Below are 16056 nucleotides of genomic sequence, written 5' to 3' on the forward strand. Positions count from 1 at the left end.
CCGGGCGCAGAGGAGGGCGAGGAGGGCTCTGGCAGCGGAGCGGAGCGGAGCGCTGCCTGCCTGGAGCGGGAGGCGGCGGAGCCGGGCGGGCGCTGCCCTGCGGTCTGTCCTGCCCCCGCGCCGGAGCCCCGCTCCGGGAGGGGTAACACGGAGCCCCGAGCAGGGGGTTTGTTCCCCTCCTGAGGCTGCTGGCGCTGCGCTTGGGGCCCTGATGCACAGGCCCGGGCCTGCCGCTGCAGTCAGGAAAGTAAATAAAACCGTAATTATGTGCTTTCCAGTTGAGGCTCGCAACAAAAGAGAGGAAAACCCCTCGTTTTCTCGAGAAGAGATCTGAGAAATAGCAGTACTGGATCAGATCAGCATCCTGCCTTTGAGATTGCTGACCAGACAAACCCTAGGAGTTGGCTGCAAGAAACAGACCATGGCGCTGCCCCAGAAGACTATGACCATGACCATGATCCTATGGCCAGGCACTTACCAATAGCTGGGGTCTTCGTATTTAACAGCTCTCAAAGGATTTTTTTAATACATTCAGTATTTTTGGTTTTGAACCATTTGAAATGTTTGTGTCTGCTCCACCATGCAGCAAGCATCCAGCTTTCTTCTCCAGAGAGCATTTAATCATCTCCTTTTGTTTGCCAAACTCTAAGTAGGGGGTAGAGAGACATTACCTTCCTGCAGGTCTTTAAAACCCCAATATGCCATTTTCCTTCACAATCCAAGACTGAAAAACAAACACCACAAAGCCAGGCCTTGTAGAGGAAACACGGGTGAGATTTCTATCAAAAATGCAGACAGCTCAGAAAATCTCAGATTCCCTCATCAAACACAACCACCAGCTGCCCTGCCATGCCAAGATTGCTATTCCATGGGAATCACCTTCGTAGACACCACAGCTGACATTAAAAATGGCACCCCAAAAGCCAGCACATACATGAGAACCTACAGACCATTAAATTTGCTCTATAAAGCAGATGCAATAAGATCAGCAGCCATTCACAACACAACAAAAGGCTGTGAGATTCAGTCAGTCCTGCAGATACTGTTACACCTGCTCTGAGGGGAACACCGGTGATCTGCTTTATACAGAAAGGTCACTCTTCCATGAAATAGATACAAATTTACTACAATAAAGATACGGTAGCAACAGCAGCAATTTTGGAAAATAACTTTTCAAGGAATCAAGGTTTATTTGGTGTTTGTCTAATGCTACCAAAATTAACAAGAATTGGCAAAGTCTCTAACCACATTAGCTCTCTGCCAATCTGTTTTTCTGCTTTTTATTTTAGTCTCTGCTGTAGCATTCTCCCCTGCAACCACGTGCTCCTGCTGATGATAATACTCCATGCTAAAATCCACTCATAAAATAATCTCTTGAACTACTGGCTCTGAAAGGGTGTTTTTCCCCCCATGTCTCTCCTGTTAACCTTCAGCCTCTCCCTTTTGCAACTCATTACAGGAAGCAAATCCACAGATGCAAACATAAGAAATAGAACCAGATACCACTGGAGCATCAAATATGAAATATGTCAGCACTGCCTCACAGACAGCATAATCAATGCCCTTCCTCCCATAGCAAATATGCCGAAATTCTTTGTTCTTGCATGTACTTGTCCCAAATCTCTGCAGTTCATCACTTCATCCAGCACATGAGATACCCCCACAGAAACCATGTGAATGAAACTAAATAATTGCTGTCTTACAACAAGCACATACAGTCAGCCAGCAAAGGACATTAGGAGAGTATTTGTCAGACAGCAACAACATGAACACCTCAATCCTTACCCCAAAGGAGACCAAAACCTTCCCAAAAGCTAAAGCTTGGCATTAAAACTTATAATCCCTCGATACTAAAGCTATGGATTTAAGGGAGATGTTGCCTGCCTAGCCTGTTACAGCCTCCCTGCTGACCTCTCCTTTGTCACCAGCACAAACAGCCCTTTTTCACTAGAGGTCCATGAGAAAACCAGCAGCCTGCCAGTTGCTGCTGTTTATACCCCTTTCCTTTTCACAGGTGCTCCTTTTTTTTTTCTCAAGTGGTCCAATTGATTAATATAATTAGATTAAACTAAGAGCAATTGCATCTAACCTGTAGCTAGCTTGAATATTGCTGTTTCCTGTCAGATCTGATAAAAAGACTCTGAGCCCAATAGCTGTTTGCCTTTTCTAGCTCTATCAGTTGATCTAATACAAGATATTACCTTTCACCACAAACCTTGCTTCCCTAGGATCTTTAGACCATCATGGCTACAATACCATTTTAATGTTTTGCCTTAACTGATTCTTCCATATTCTCTTATCTATGAAATAGAATATGATAAAATGTATTCCCTTCTGTATCACTTCTTACACTGTTTTCATAAACATAATATTCAAGTACCTTCTAGGGCTGCATTAGCTGATCTGACTACCTTCTGTCATATGAAGGGATTGGGGTTTTTTTTGGTTTTTGGGGTTTTTTTTTGTTCTCTCTGCAGGAAGAAAACGATGCATGGAGCAAAGTTTTGGTTTTGTGATGGTTTCATTCCCTTTCCTCTATTCGTGTTGCTCTGTGTTTATACCACAGAAATGAGGACAATGGCAGTTTCTGTGACAGACAGACCTTATTTCCCAAGGAAGCTAATTTCAGACTGTTGTGCCACCCATAGAAACAATCTCCTGCACAAAGCAACATTTTACTATGTCATTCCCCACCAAAGAAAAGCTAATCCATATTCTTGACATTTGGGACAGAAACTTCCTAAGGCAAGAACAGCATTTTCCTTTCTCCAGAAAAAGAGTTTCAACCTGTGATCCTCAGTATGTGACGTTCAAACAGATTGTGGCAGATTATTAACATACAGGCCAGCGCTCTATATGGTTATAAATAGGAAAATCTGGAAACCAAAAAGAGTAACACGCTTTTAATTGCACTGAGGCAAATTATCATAGGACAGCCTGGAAGGGAAATGGTGGAGACAAATTATTTCATGCTAAAAAAAGAGAGGGAATTTAATTTACTTATGTGTAAGGAATCACACTGCTGTTCCTCAAAGAGGAACCCTGAATGATCCCACGTATCTACAAAGGCAGTAGGTACAACATACGAGCTACTGAAAGACAGAAACTGAGGTGAAGAGAGGAATCATCTGTGCTCAAGCACTGAAAGCAGAAATGCCAGAAGACCTCAGGGAGACAGTAGACAGCAGATTTAATATGTTTTTGCAATGTGATATGGCAGCAAAAAATCATGCAGTTAATTTAATTTGGGGTTGTAAAGGCAGAGACCTCTTCTCAGAGATACAGGCAATAGTCCCATTTTTTAATATAGTAGTGAGACCGCAGCTCGAAGACATGTTTAGTTCTGGACAACGCAGTGCTAGCTACATGTCAACAACTTGGGGGGAAATAAAACAAGAGGAACATAAAAAGATGGAAGGGATTACAGCATGTGTAGGTTGGACAAATAACAACTGTGAAGAGCATCATGGGAATTGCAGGTGAGAACTTCAGGGGTGCAGAAGTACCAGGGAGCAAGATGGAATGTTTAGGGTTATCTGAGTAAGTGTAAATGGTATAAATATAAAGTAAATTAAGTAAGGAAACATTAATCTACAAGACTGCAACATAGCATCCCACAGGAGCTCCCATCAGCTGATTCACAAAAGACTATGGAGCAAAGCACACAAGAAACCACTAAAGAAACCCTGACTGCCGGAAAGGATTACATGAGGACAATATGCCTTTGGGACAATTTAACTGCTCACAGACTGGGACATCTGCAGAGCACTAGGTGCCAGCCCAGTATGTGGAAATCTCCCTTCTCCACACCGTTGCTGGAGGCACTCGTAGACCAAAGTAACCATGTGGGTAACCACAGACAGTCTTGTATTCAGAGGGGATGTGGGCAGGAAGGTCTGTTGTCAGAATTTTTCCCTTTTATCACTGTGACTTCCTTGAGATGTCACCGTCTCACCATCTGCAAAAAACAGCAGTGATTTTTTAATATACATTCATTTGGATTACACAGACCTTTGAGTAGATGTCCTGGACAGCACTAACCTCTTCTGAGGTCTGTGGCAGATACAGTCATTAATTAGAATGAAAAAAATCTTTAATATTCCATAGTTAGAGGGATGAAATCAAGATAGGATGTAAAAGATGTAACATAGGAAAGCTTGCACCCATAGCACCTTTCCATCACATTGTGCCATCATATTTTCTAGCCTGCCTGTTATACAGAAAAGGAGACCTGACAGTTTAATATGTTGCTTCAAAGCAAGGGCTGATACACCATGTCACTGCTAAGCCCAGATGTGCCACACACTCATTGCTGGAAGGAAGAAAAAACAGAGGGAAAAAAAAGCCCAAACAATTTTGTACATGTTCTGTAGGGAGTCTGAATGTCTTTTCTTTTTCATTTGGTCTACCTTTTTTTAACACCACCCTTTAGGGAGGCACGTGCAATGATCATTTTCAGTTCATCCATACACAAAGCACACAAAGGTGCAGTTCCCCATAAGTGTTGACCTTAAATTGTCTTTCTTTACATAGAAATGTCATGATCTTCATGCAGGAAACATTTCTGCTTATTTATGTAAATGAAAAACATGGCCTAATACACATAAATATACAGCAAAAATGTACTAATATTTGACATAATCTTGTAAGGAATTGCTGAAGCATATGCTAAAATTAATTCATCACCCCCCCAGCTTATCACAAATCTGTGACTACTTCATTTGTACTCTGCTTAATGGTCCGTCTTTCTCAGGACAACATACATTACAAATCTCTGTAATTTCATGATCTTACCTTGCAGACCATGCTTAAAGAAAAGGAAAAAATAGGAAAAAAGAAGAATTTTCTCCTTTCTTTTAAATGTAGCTCTTGTCTAAGTGCTCAGACTGGCACTGTCAGCTCTAAAAATTGAAGATTAATCAAGCAATTAAGAATTGATATCTAGTGACTTATCATGGCTGGAAATGAGAGATGCTGCATTCATTTTAGCTCTGCAAGAACCCAAAATAGCTAACCTGATTTTTATGGACCACAAGATCTTAAATCTTATGGGGAGAACAGTTACAATTCCTTCTATTAAAGTGGTTCCTTCAGAACTCCCATCTGCGTTCTGCACATTCCTTAGCAAAGGGCCAGTCTGTACAGAGGGCCATGCTGAAGAGCTGCATACTTCAGATTCACACCCTGCCTTTACCTGAATGAGTCTGAAAGTGTACAGAAATCCCAACAGAGCCAAGATGAAGTTTTGCTTTCTCTCCCCCATGTGCCAGCACAGGATTGCACTGCACTGCTTGAATAAACAACCCAACTGAGCAGGAATTACATCACTTCAAAACTGTGGTTTCCTTTAAACATTAAAAAGAATGGCAAGCATTTCCATTCACATAACTATCAGCATTATCACCTCTCCCCACACCTCCTTCTCCAGTATCTAATTGTTGTGATGGTAGGGACTTCCCTGCCTCCTTCCTTGGGAGTGGAAAGAGCCTTTGCAACTCGGCTACAGTCATCTGCTTTCCTCTCCATGAGCTCAGGAACTTCTTCAGCAATCAGAAAGACTTCATGGGTTGGATGAGCACATTCGCTCAGCACATTCCCTCTGTAAACATTTATTTGGAGAATTACGGCATACACATTTGGACTTCCCGTGGTAATTTGGATCTGATGAGCTTTCCTTATTGTCAAAATGATGGATGCCTCTGTAAAAGAGAGGAGTAACTTTTTCTGCAGCTTTGCTACCTCAGCTAGGCAGATGCAGGTCTGATTGATACCTGCATGAGAAATCAAAAATGAAAAGCAAAGTGCAGCACAACCCAGTGCTGGTGACTCAGGAAGAAACTTCATTTTTCCCTAAACTATAAGTAGCTCCATAGCTCTTACTTACCCAGCTACTCGCTTCTTCCTGGGCAACCTGATAGAATTAAAAACACACAAACCTGAATTCTTTTCCAAACTTCACCTCTGTAGTCTTGGAAAAGTAATTTAAGCTCCTGAGTCTCCATTTTTCCATGCATGAAGCTGAAATGACATACTGAGCCTTGCAAGAACTTCTGAAACCTCTGATTTTAATAGTGGTTGTCAGTGCCAAAAGCACCATTATGGACATTACAGCACTAATTCTCTCAAAAGAGAGGGAAGCTCACTGTGTCACAGGTATTTTGGATACAATTATTACCCCTGGAAGTGCTCAGATATCATTGCACAAAATTGTAGGCAGATGAATCTTTCAGATGGGATAGAAACCAGAGGCCCTGACAGGTTATTAAAAGACATAACGTTTTGAAGAAGCCCATATGTTAGCTTTTTCATGTTCACCCTGTTCCAATTTGGATAATTACGTTCTAACTCTTTAAAGCAGGGTGGCTGACCTGCCTGGCCCTACCAGCTGTATATCCAAATCTTCACGTAGCCCAGAGTGATACAACACAACCCACATATTTCAAAAAGCTGAAGGAAAAGAGGAGCTCTAGGAGAGGTTCATCAGCTAGTGAGAAAGATTTCCTCCTGGAATGGGAGCCCTCCCCTCCTGCTGAAACAGTCCTTCCCTGAGAATCAGCTTCTCCGTGCCACTTCCCACAGGAACCTGCCTGGTACTGTCAGGGCACCATCACACTTTGTCCCCAGGCAGCTGCATAGTGGCAGCTCTGTGATGCATAGATGCTGTGAACATTGAAGATTCACACCTCACAACACATTCCAGCAGTTTACAGGCCTAGTTATTAATAGTGAAGGACCTAGTGACATACTAGTTACTAATAGTAATCTACTATTTCTACTGCATTTCTACTTTATCATTAAGAAAGAAAAACATTTCATCCCTCACATAAGTGGAGCCTGGCTTGCCCAAGAACTTGCAAGACACTGAAGATTCTCATTCTTCTCTTGGAGATCACCGGTGCTCTCTGAGCTGCTCCTTTTTTCTTTATAAACTCTCAATGATAATTCACTGTGCATTGCACATCTTGACCACCACAAAATCCCAAAACACAGAAAGTGCAATATCTGAGCCTTCATCAGTTTCCTGACATAGTAAAGAAAGAAGCAGCATATGGTGCAAAGGATTTTTTTCACCACAGACACACAGTAAATTTTCCCAAACCCAAGATAAGATGCCATTTCCAAATGGTGAAAGAAAGTGGTGGAAATTCCAAGCAGCCCCCAACATCTGTCTAATTTTGCATTTCAGATGCCACTCTGACCCAGTGATGGTGTCAGCAGCTACTCTCCTGTCCCTTGCATGGGCAGTCCTGTGCCAAGACATTGGTGTCTGATGAAGCAATTGCTCCAGAGGTCATGGATGCAAAAGAGGGGAGCCTGTCCTGTCCCCATCTCTTCACAGGTGCTGGTGGCACTTGGGCCAAGGTGCAGACCTTTGAGGAGTGTCAGAGTCACCAGCCCCAGGGGTAGCAGACAGTCCTGGCTGGGGATGTTCTGAATGGCTGTAGCTGCCCACCCCCAGGGACTCTGTGGTCTGAGGGTTACCAGGGAAGCTGGCGGGGGCATGTGGGCACGCAGGGGACAGGAAAGAGAGCAGAGAGGACCTAGGGCACCATCTGGTGGCTTCACTCACTGCCTTCCCTAAATCCCTGTCTCACGGGGTCATCATATGGCATGGCCAAGGGCTGAAAGAACACCAAGTCTTCTCAAGAGACAGCCCAGCTGGAACAAGAGACCCCTGCCCTTGGCCCAGACTCGCACACCTGTAGGCACTGCTGGGTAGGACAGCAGTGCAAACCAGAGCCATGGTAACCATTTTTCTTGGGTGCTGTTCAGTCAAGCACTTCCCTCGATAAAGAACCAGCCCTAGCTGGGTACTTAGAGATGATTTGCAGTAGAGACCCCTGAGAAGGCTAAAGAAGAGAAGACAGAAGTGATGAAGGAGAACACTTTGGACACATGTTTCACTGGCATTATCCCCCACAGTAAGGTCTTGTCTGCAGATAAAGGCAAAATATAGTTTGCACTGTTTCATATGACAAACCGGTACCCATGCAAGAGCTTGTCCTCTGCAGAAAAAGACCAAATCAACAAACCTCTCAAGTGCACCTGGTTTCTGCCTTCTCAAATAAGGATTTGCTGTAAAGCATAATGAAAGAGTCCATTTAAAGGGAATAGATGACTTCAGTGTCACCAACACTAACACTCTTTGTAGCAATGCACTCTCAGGACCAAAGGCTCATGTCTGGTGATGAAAGCAAAGGATCCTAGTCCTAACACAGCACCTCCTTTAGAAGAAGGCAGGCAGTGCATTTCCACCTCACACCACTGCTTACTTTGATAACAGCCTCCACTTCCCTGAAATCCTGTCAATAGAAAAGAATAATTCAATACCTGGGAATCAAATGTTATACCACTACCAGCAAGCTTGCTCTATGCATAACAGCACCATGCTGGGGGAAGCAAGTGAAGCTGAGGCCCTTAGAGACACAGTTTTTAACAGGAATTCATTCTCAGCATTGAGTTTAAAGCAAAATGTATAGGGTGAACACAATAAGCTAGTCACTGCTTCTCACATTTGTGGAGCTGGGGAAACTGATCCATAATTTCCTTTTTTTTCCCCAATTGCGTAACACTTAGAAATGAACACATTTCCTCTTGCTAGTAGCACTCATTTTTTGCACCTATCCTCATGGGCCACAGAGAGCCAGGTAAGACAAAAAGACCAAATGACAACAAAAAGATCAAGTGACTGCCTTTTCCCCGAACAAATCTCTGCTATAAAGTAGTTATACCAATATTATATAAATTATTTCATAGTCTCTCCTACCTGTGCCTTCAGGCATTTCCTCATACCACCTTGGAAAACTCCATACCATTTAAAAATATCCCTCCTCTCCCAGCCTTCTGCTTTGTGCTTTTCTCTCTCACACAAGCTGTTGCTGCTGTGGCTGCCCATGGTGCATAATACTAAAGAAGTGATTTTAGATTGTGGTTTCATAGCTTTAAACTTCCTTTTTCTCATGCAGCAGCCTTTTAGCCTTCCTCACAGGGCCAGCCCAAAAGCCATTGAAATCAACACAGCAACCCCCACCCTGGTTTTGACAGTCTGGCACGCAGCCCAAATCCTTGCATTTGCCAGTGTTTCTTAGGAATTTTTAATTTTTCACTTAATTGATCAGAACCTGGTATGATTCTTCCAGTACTGTAGCACTGAGTGTTCTAGAATAGCATTTTCCATTCCAAATACTGTTCTTTCTCTTATGTTTTATTTTAAACAGCTTCAGCTTTTTAATATAGAATTGTTCAGGCATAAATGTAAGACACATGCTACTTTAAAAGGTAACAGAAACACAAGACAAATCAACTCACTGCAAAGAGAGATCCTTGCCAGGAAATTTCCAGTAGCATCCAGTATTTTTAACATTTATAAAATTTAAAAAACAAAACACAAAACCTAACCATCATTATTTTGAAAGTTTTTACTTTTCATCTAATCCACCAGCATCTGCTGAATATTTTATTGCCATACTGCAACATATTTATAATTCATCTCATCATTTCTTCAAATTTGTTAAGGAAAGGAATTGTTATACCTGTACAATCCTCTGTAAATTCTTCTGCGAACACAAATATTTCCTGGTCATATTAGTAAAATGTAAAACGTTTTACTTCAAAAATATTTATAATTGTTGTGATCACTTAACAAATTATAAATGGATCTAATAAGACATGCTGTCCATTCATTGCCTTTTCTGAAATGAATTCCTCAGTGCTGGGAAGAGAAAAAGCATTTTTCTGTGGTTAAAGAAAGTCCAAATTGCATGTTTGAAATCTTTTCTAATAAAAAGAGCAAAGCAATAAGCGGATTATCTCTTTAAACATGGTATAGGAAGGTTGGAGGCCCCGGAGACATTTTCCACAGCCTCTATCTCTGATACATAGCAACATTATCTTCAGCTAGAGAGGGTCCTATGACCCTGGAGCTCAATTTTAATTTGATCTTCTTTAAAGAGGTTTCTACAATTCCTCTCAAGTTATGCTGCATATTCTTATTTTGGGTTGGTTTTATTTGGTTGTTATTTCATTGTTGTTTTTTAATATGAGATAAAACAGCCTCAGCTTTTTGATCTGCTGGTTTGATCATGTTATACAGCTATTTAATGTAACTCCTTCCCTATCAGAACCAGAATAAGCATCACCACAAACGGTAGGCAAGTTCCAGCTGACAGGGGAGAAAGAACTTGGACAGCAAATTCACTTCTAAGGCCTCCCTCCTCCTTCCTCCAGTCGTTCTAAGTTTCAGAACTGATCTCGCTGGCCAATAATGTACAGTGGAAGGGTAAAGGAGCTTTATACTCTCTACAACAGCCAGCTGAAACAAAGGCTAAACGATTGGTTTTGGTGGGGCAGAGGTACCACGCCTGCTCCCACAGAGGCTCAAAATCCCAAGCGATAACAGTGCCCACTGCCAAGAAGAAAAGGAAACTGGGGAGCTCCCCCAGGACTTCTGCAGGCTGGAGCCTGGCCCCAGACCCGCCTGGCTTATGCAGCCCTAGCAAGGGAGTTTCCTCACGTTCCCACCTCCTTGTTCCTCTTTCTTGTTCTGGAATGGGCGCTGTCACTGAGACATGTTGTCAGGAAGGGATATTTCTCTGTGTTCCTTTTCTCCACCTTTATCTCCATCAGTGTATCCAGTCCTCACTGCTGATATTGCTGAAGGGGAAGCATTTTCTTAGAGGCACTGATTTGAGTCGCCCCAGTAAGGTCGCAGCAGGCATCTGTGACTACTTGATGGGATTAGCAGATTATGAGAAAGCATGTTTGCTGTGGGGTTCCTGAGAAAGGGAAATGGGCAGGTGGATGCTTGGATCTGATTAAAGTATGCATGAAGTCCTGATGGCTATTTCAGCAAAGCCACAAACATCAAACCAGCAAGCAGGGAAGCCTCCGGATTGTCCTACGACTTGCAGTGGATCAACAGTTAAGTATTTCAGCCGGAGCAGGTGAGAGAAACCTTCACAGATTGCCCATTCCCAAGATAAGTGCTTGACAAAAGCAGCTTTTCTTTTGCAGCAAACAGCTTTGCTGCAAAATAGCTTTGCTGCATCAATGCAGACCGAGCCCCCCCGAGGGATTTCAACAGATACATTCTGTTGTTAATGAAGGACAGTTTAGAAGGGGCAAGGGGTTCACAATTCCCTCGTGGTTGTGCTCTGAAGTCAGTGTGGATCTCTCCATGTATCTGCATCTCATCAGGGATGTAAGAGAGTAGCTCTGCTATACAGAGAGATGTCTGGTCCACATAGGGTCAGGTATCTTCCCTGTTAGATATTCTCATACAATGTATCAGAGGATTCTTCTAGAGTTTCTTGCTTCTTAGGTGTCTGCAAAATGATGAAAAGGAGAAAAAAGAAATGGAGGAAAATTATTCAAAAGATGATGAATTAACTCTTAATAAGCAGACACAGACATTTGTTCTGTTAGAAATGGCTATAAGTGATCTGCTGAAACAGAAGCCACTACAGTGAGAAATGCTGCTCCACCAGAGACGAACGTGACTAATCCAGCCCAAGGGATAAAGATGCCTCCTTTACTAGTCACTCTTCCCCAAAAAAACTGTCAGACAGGGAGGGGAGGGAAAATTGGACTCAGTAAGAAAATAAATCACTTTGGATTCTCTGAAGGAGGAATTCCCTGACCTCCTCAATCCTGTTTCTTCAACAGTTGAGTCTATTCCTCACGACCGTTCCTTGTGTAGACAAGGCGCTGACAGACTGATATTTTAAGTGCTGTGTGGCACAGGCCTGCTGTAAGCAAGGTTACACAGCAAGCAGCTAAAATGCCACCGGCTGAACTAAGCCCTACCTACACTAGCATTTTCTCTGTTGCTACCACCAAAGGGAAACACTACAAAAGTGCTGAGTGGAGGCACCTCCAAAGCATGCAGGATTAACCCCTTACTATCCAAACTGGCCACCGGTCCAGAGTGACAGCATACAGATGTTCTTTTCAGAGCCTTTCTGCCCTGCTTCCCTTTACAGCTCCCCCTCAGTTGTGCAGCCTCCCACAGCAAGGACTGGGTTGGACCCTCTGAAGCAGAGTGAGCCACTGTTCAGCAATCTCAGCTCCCACTCACAGGCCAAACCCACTGACCCACAAGTCTCACTCTTAGGGAAAACACCCTCCTAGATTCTGGCAAAGACAGCTGGAGGACAAGTGTCTCAAGTGGTCACAGCCCAGGATGACTGAGGGAAGCTGATCAAAGTGCTTGCAACCATAGTGGATAGTGCAAACTCTCCAGTGCTGAGCTCATGGGATCCTGCCACTCACACTTCCCTTCCTCCAGAGCAGCACAAGAACAGAGGACACTTGGAGTTGTCTGCTCTCAGTGTGAGAGTTCATCCCATCCCCTCTCTGCTTTCTCCTCTCTTCCTCCCATCTCTGCTTTGACCTCTACCCCACCCTGGCTGAGGCTGCCAGTGCCAGACCCACTCACATACAGATGCTCCTCTGCTGTTGCCTTGTTGCTGCTCTCTTTCACAGACCCTCTGTCCCTCCAAGCAACAGCTGAATTGTGTGGGCCACATAAAGCAAATCAGCACAGTCTAGACAGCTCCCTGGTAGGGAAAAACCCCACACATACTTCATTTACCATCCAGACTGAATCATTTCAGAGGGAACAGCTGGTAAAGGTATACAGAAGAATAAACAGGATCAGAAAGAGGGCCCCTATCCAAATAATCCAAAATGCAGCAAAACACAAATGCAGGGATGCTGTCTTTTCCAGTGCATCAGATAAGACAAGCCCATATAGAACAACCCATCTTCCCCTCAATAACCAGGAGCCTGCCACTGCTTTTGCTACCACCACCATGGTGGTGTCACAGCAGTAACTGCAGGAGGCCAGTGGCCATGGGACCAGACCACACAGCAAGTAGCTCTGACACAAAGGGGGCTGCTTGATTTTAGACCACCTTTTCTTAAAAGGTGGGAGCTGTGAAAATGTCTTAGACACGTGTCCTTAATGAAAGAGAGGGCTGGTACAACCAAGGCAACTCTCCCCAAAAGAACTTTAATGGGAGAGAGCAGCAGATGTTTTCCAGGAACATTTTCTAGCATTGGAAGAGGATATATTTTTTTAAGCAGATAAGAGGTCTGGAGAAGAAAAGAAAAATTAGGTTCTGAGGACAGGAAGGAAATGCTCCTTGGGGTGCCTGATGCAAGTTTTGTCCATATGAAACAGCTGATGCCTGCCAAAGGCAGGGTAGAAGGCTGTGTGGGCCTCTGGTCTGATTCATGTGGCCCCCACAACTGATTTACACCTGCATATTCCTAGTTGCCTCTGTTTTCACTGTGAGTTTAGTTCCTTGTCTCTCACTCATAATTCTCAGCCCAACAAGAAGAACCAAGTCCAAAACATACCCACACTGCTTTTTCCTGAGCACCAGAGCTGACAGCAGAGATAGTGTAAGCCCAGCCTCTGCTCAAAACATCTTAGCTTCTGCTACCATGAAATGGCTCTCAGGTGCTTAATGCTGGTGAGAGGAAAGTTGTGTTCAGGGTCTGCTGCTGGTGCACAGATTTCTTCAGCCCAGATGATGTCTCAGCTGCCTAAATAATCTGGAGAGGGCAATAACAGGACCAGCACCTGCCCAATTCTTTATGAATGCCTGTCTTGTTCAGAGGGAGCAGTGATGCCAAACCGTCGGTGCCTTTCAGCACACGTCACACAGCAAAGCATCTGCACAAAACCATGAGTGCCAGAACTGGTAGAGCTGCAGGAGCCAGGGTTCTGCTGGAAGAGGGAAGAGAAACTACATGTGCAGCCCAGCTGGTGAGTGCATGTCACATCTCATTTTCCCCTTTTGGTGGGACTGCAGACACATTTACTGCCTGCTAGGTCATGAGATTGTGTGGGGTTTCTTCCCCCAGGTGCCCAGGGCACATGGGAACTTTCCAAAACATAGCCTCAGCCCTTACCTTCCCTGGAGGATTCTTTCTGTGTGGTGGGTTGTTTGTGTTGTTCTCGAGGCTAGAATAGACATCAACTTGCTGCACATCCAGGCTCTGCACAGAGAAGAGAAAAGAAAGTAGGCGTCAAATAAAATACTTAGGTTTAAGATAACTAATTACCCACTGGGTTGCTCCCCATATCATGCCTGACATTTTTTAGGGACCCCTGCCACCTCCACAATGTTGAAGTTCCTGACCTTAACTTGGGCAAATAGAAAATCCTTTTCCCCTGAAATCCCTACAGTGCAGCTGCGTCACCTTCTTTTTTTTCAGGCTTACAGAGACAGGCTTTGATGTTGCCTACCCTGTGTAATGCAGTGGAGAAGAATGCCAATGCCCCTGCCTCCCTCTGTTCCAAAATTGTCCCAGAATGCAAAGCTGTGCACCAAGGCGACCACAGGTAAGAAGCAGTGCTCTGCACCACCCAAGACTGTTTAGGTGCCTGACAACCACAAGTTCTTGTTCATGTTTATTCTGGGGACACAAGGGTAAGAAAACGGGAGAGGCTGGGGGTCCTGAAGCACAGAAGCTGTAGAAAATGAATATAATTTCTATTTATTGTCTGTTGGGTTTTTTTTTTCCCAAGCCAGAACTCTCCTTCTTTGAGTGAGCAAAGAATAATAAAAAAATCCATATGCTCCCAGACCCTCAAATATAACCATGGTCCCACTCAGCTACACAGAGAAACATACACACGGCCTGCATGCATATGCACCCGTTGTCCCCCAGGTAATCGTGTCCCAGGAGGTGCATGTCAGTTTGAGTGATATTCCAGATCTGCCTGAAGGATCAAACATAACAATCATGAGGACTTTTCCATGTGTGTTTCAAGGATGACAGCAGGTTGCCAAGGTGGCTGTTTCTCTGGCAACAGGAAGATGGGAGGAGCTCTGGCTGCAAAAGGGGCAGATGGTATTAGTGGAGAGAGCCAGGCACCCTGTAATGCAGTGAGAAGGATGAGTAAAACATGGAGGCTTCATTGGGGGCTGCCAATCACTTGGACCCTCATAATTTCATGCAGAGTTGCAAACACTCAGCATCTTTAAGGATCATGGCCAGCAGGACAGTGCTTTGAACAGGGCCAGAGCATACAGAAGCAGCACTGGGGAATGAGCCTTGGAATAAACAGGCACTTAGACTTGAGCTGCCCACAGGGAATGGGGCACCACATGACTCTCACATTCCCACTGCTACTCTGGAAACAGTCAAATTATTTCACCTGTCTGCTTCCTGCTCCTCAAAACCTGCTTTGCCTACTCAGACATCCCCACCCTTTGCACGTGCACATGTGCACACAGAAAATTCTATTTCCCCACACTCATTTTCAATTGTCTTTATAATGCCCACAGTGAGGACCTCATTTTGTGTGCTGAGCTTCCAGAAGCCTGGCTCCATGTCCCCTTGGCAGGACAGGCAGCCTCTTTCTCTACTCCAGTCTGAAGCTACTTTCAAGCAAGGTGTTTAACTGCTAGAAAAGATTCCCTTCCCTCCACATGCCTTCTTCCCATGCAGGCTGTTAACAATGCTGGTCCTTTTTGGTCAGTTGGAGAGCTGGTGTCTCCAACCACCATTTGTAAGTTAATTACTTTTACTTGGTCACTGATCACCTGCTACCGTCACAGTGAAGGCACACAGGCCACTCTCCTCCCTGCTGACAGATGCCTTCCCATCCATGAACAGCCTCCTGTCTCCCTCACACCTGGAAAAGCTCCTGTGCTCTGGAACCTGACTGCACCTGCACTGCAGGAGTTCTGTTTGCTGCTCAAAAAAGCTTGTTTGAAGTGTAAAGCAGATGAAGCAAGTCCCTCAGATTGTTATTTCCAAGCTGCTCATTAACTGAGCAGCTAAACTGGAAGTCAGAGGATATACAGGTCTGGTTCTGGGCAGTGCAGTGAGGTAGAGCTACTCTACAGCTGCAGGAGGACAAAGAGGGCAAGGAAGGCAGTGAGAGAACAAAGTGGGTTCCCAGCTGCCCCTTATTACCAGGCTTTTTCTACCTTGTATGCTTCTCACTGCACACAGCCACCCCCAGGGACCACAAAATACATAGTGGCACCTAGAAGAGCCACTGAGGAAGGTATTTTCTCCCAGGAATGTTCAGCA

General features: G+C 44.3%; 1 protein-coding gene across 1 annotated transcript in view; it reads right to left on the minus strand.

The window, feature by feature from the left end:
- Window positions 1-9203: 9203 nt before the first annotated feature.
- The window catches only part of NFAM1 (NFAT activating protein with ITAM motif 1), a 15749-nt gene continuing 8896 nt past the window's right edge, over window positions 9204-16056 (minus strand). Inside the window, exons 5-6 of the mRNA XM_005421883.3 lie at window positions 13921-14007; window positions 9204-11324 (exon numbers count right to left, since the gene is read on the minus strand). Coding sequence (XP_005421940.1) covers window positions 11265-11324; window positions 13921-14007 — 147 coding nt within the window. The 3' untranslated portion in view covers window positions 9204-11264. The remainder of the gene's footprint in view (window positions 11325-13920; window positions 14008-16056) is intronic.

This window comes from Geospiza fortis, unplaced genomic scaffold (genome assembly GCF_000277835.1).
Source record: "Geospiza fortis unplaced genomic scaffold, GeoFor_1.0 scaffold173, whole genome shotgun sequence".
In the NCBI taxonomy this organism is placed as follows: Eukaryota; Metazoa; Chordata; class Aves; order Passeriformes; family Thraupidae; genus Geospiza; species Geospiza fortis.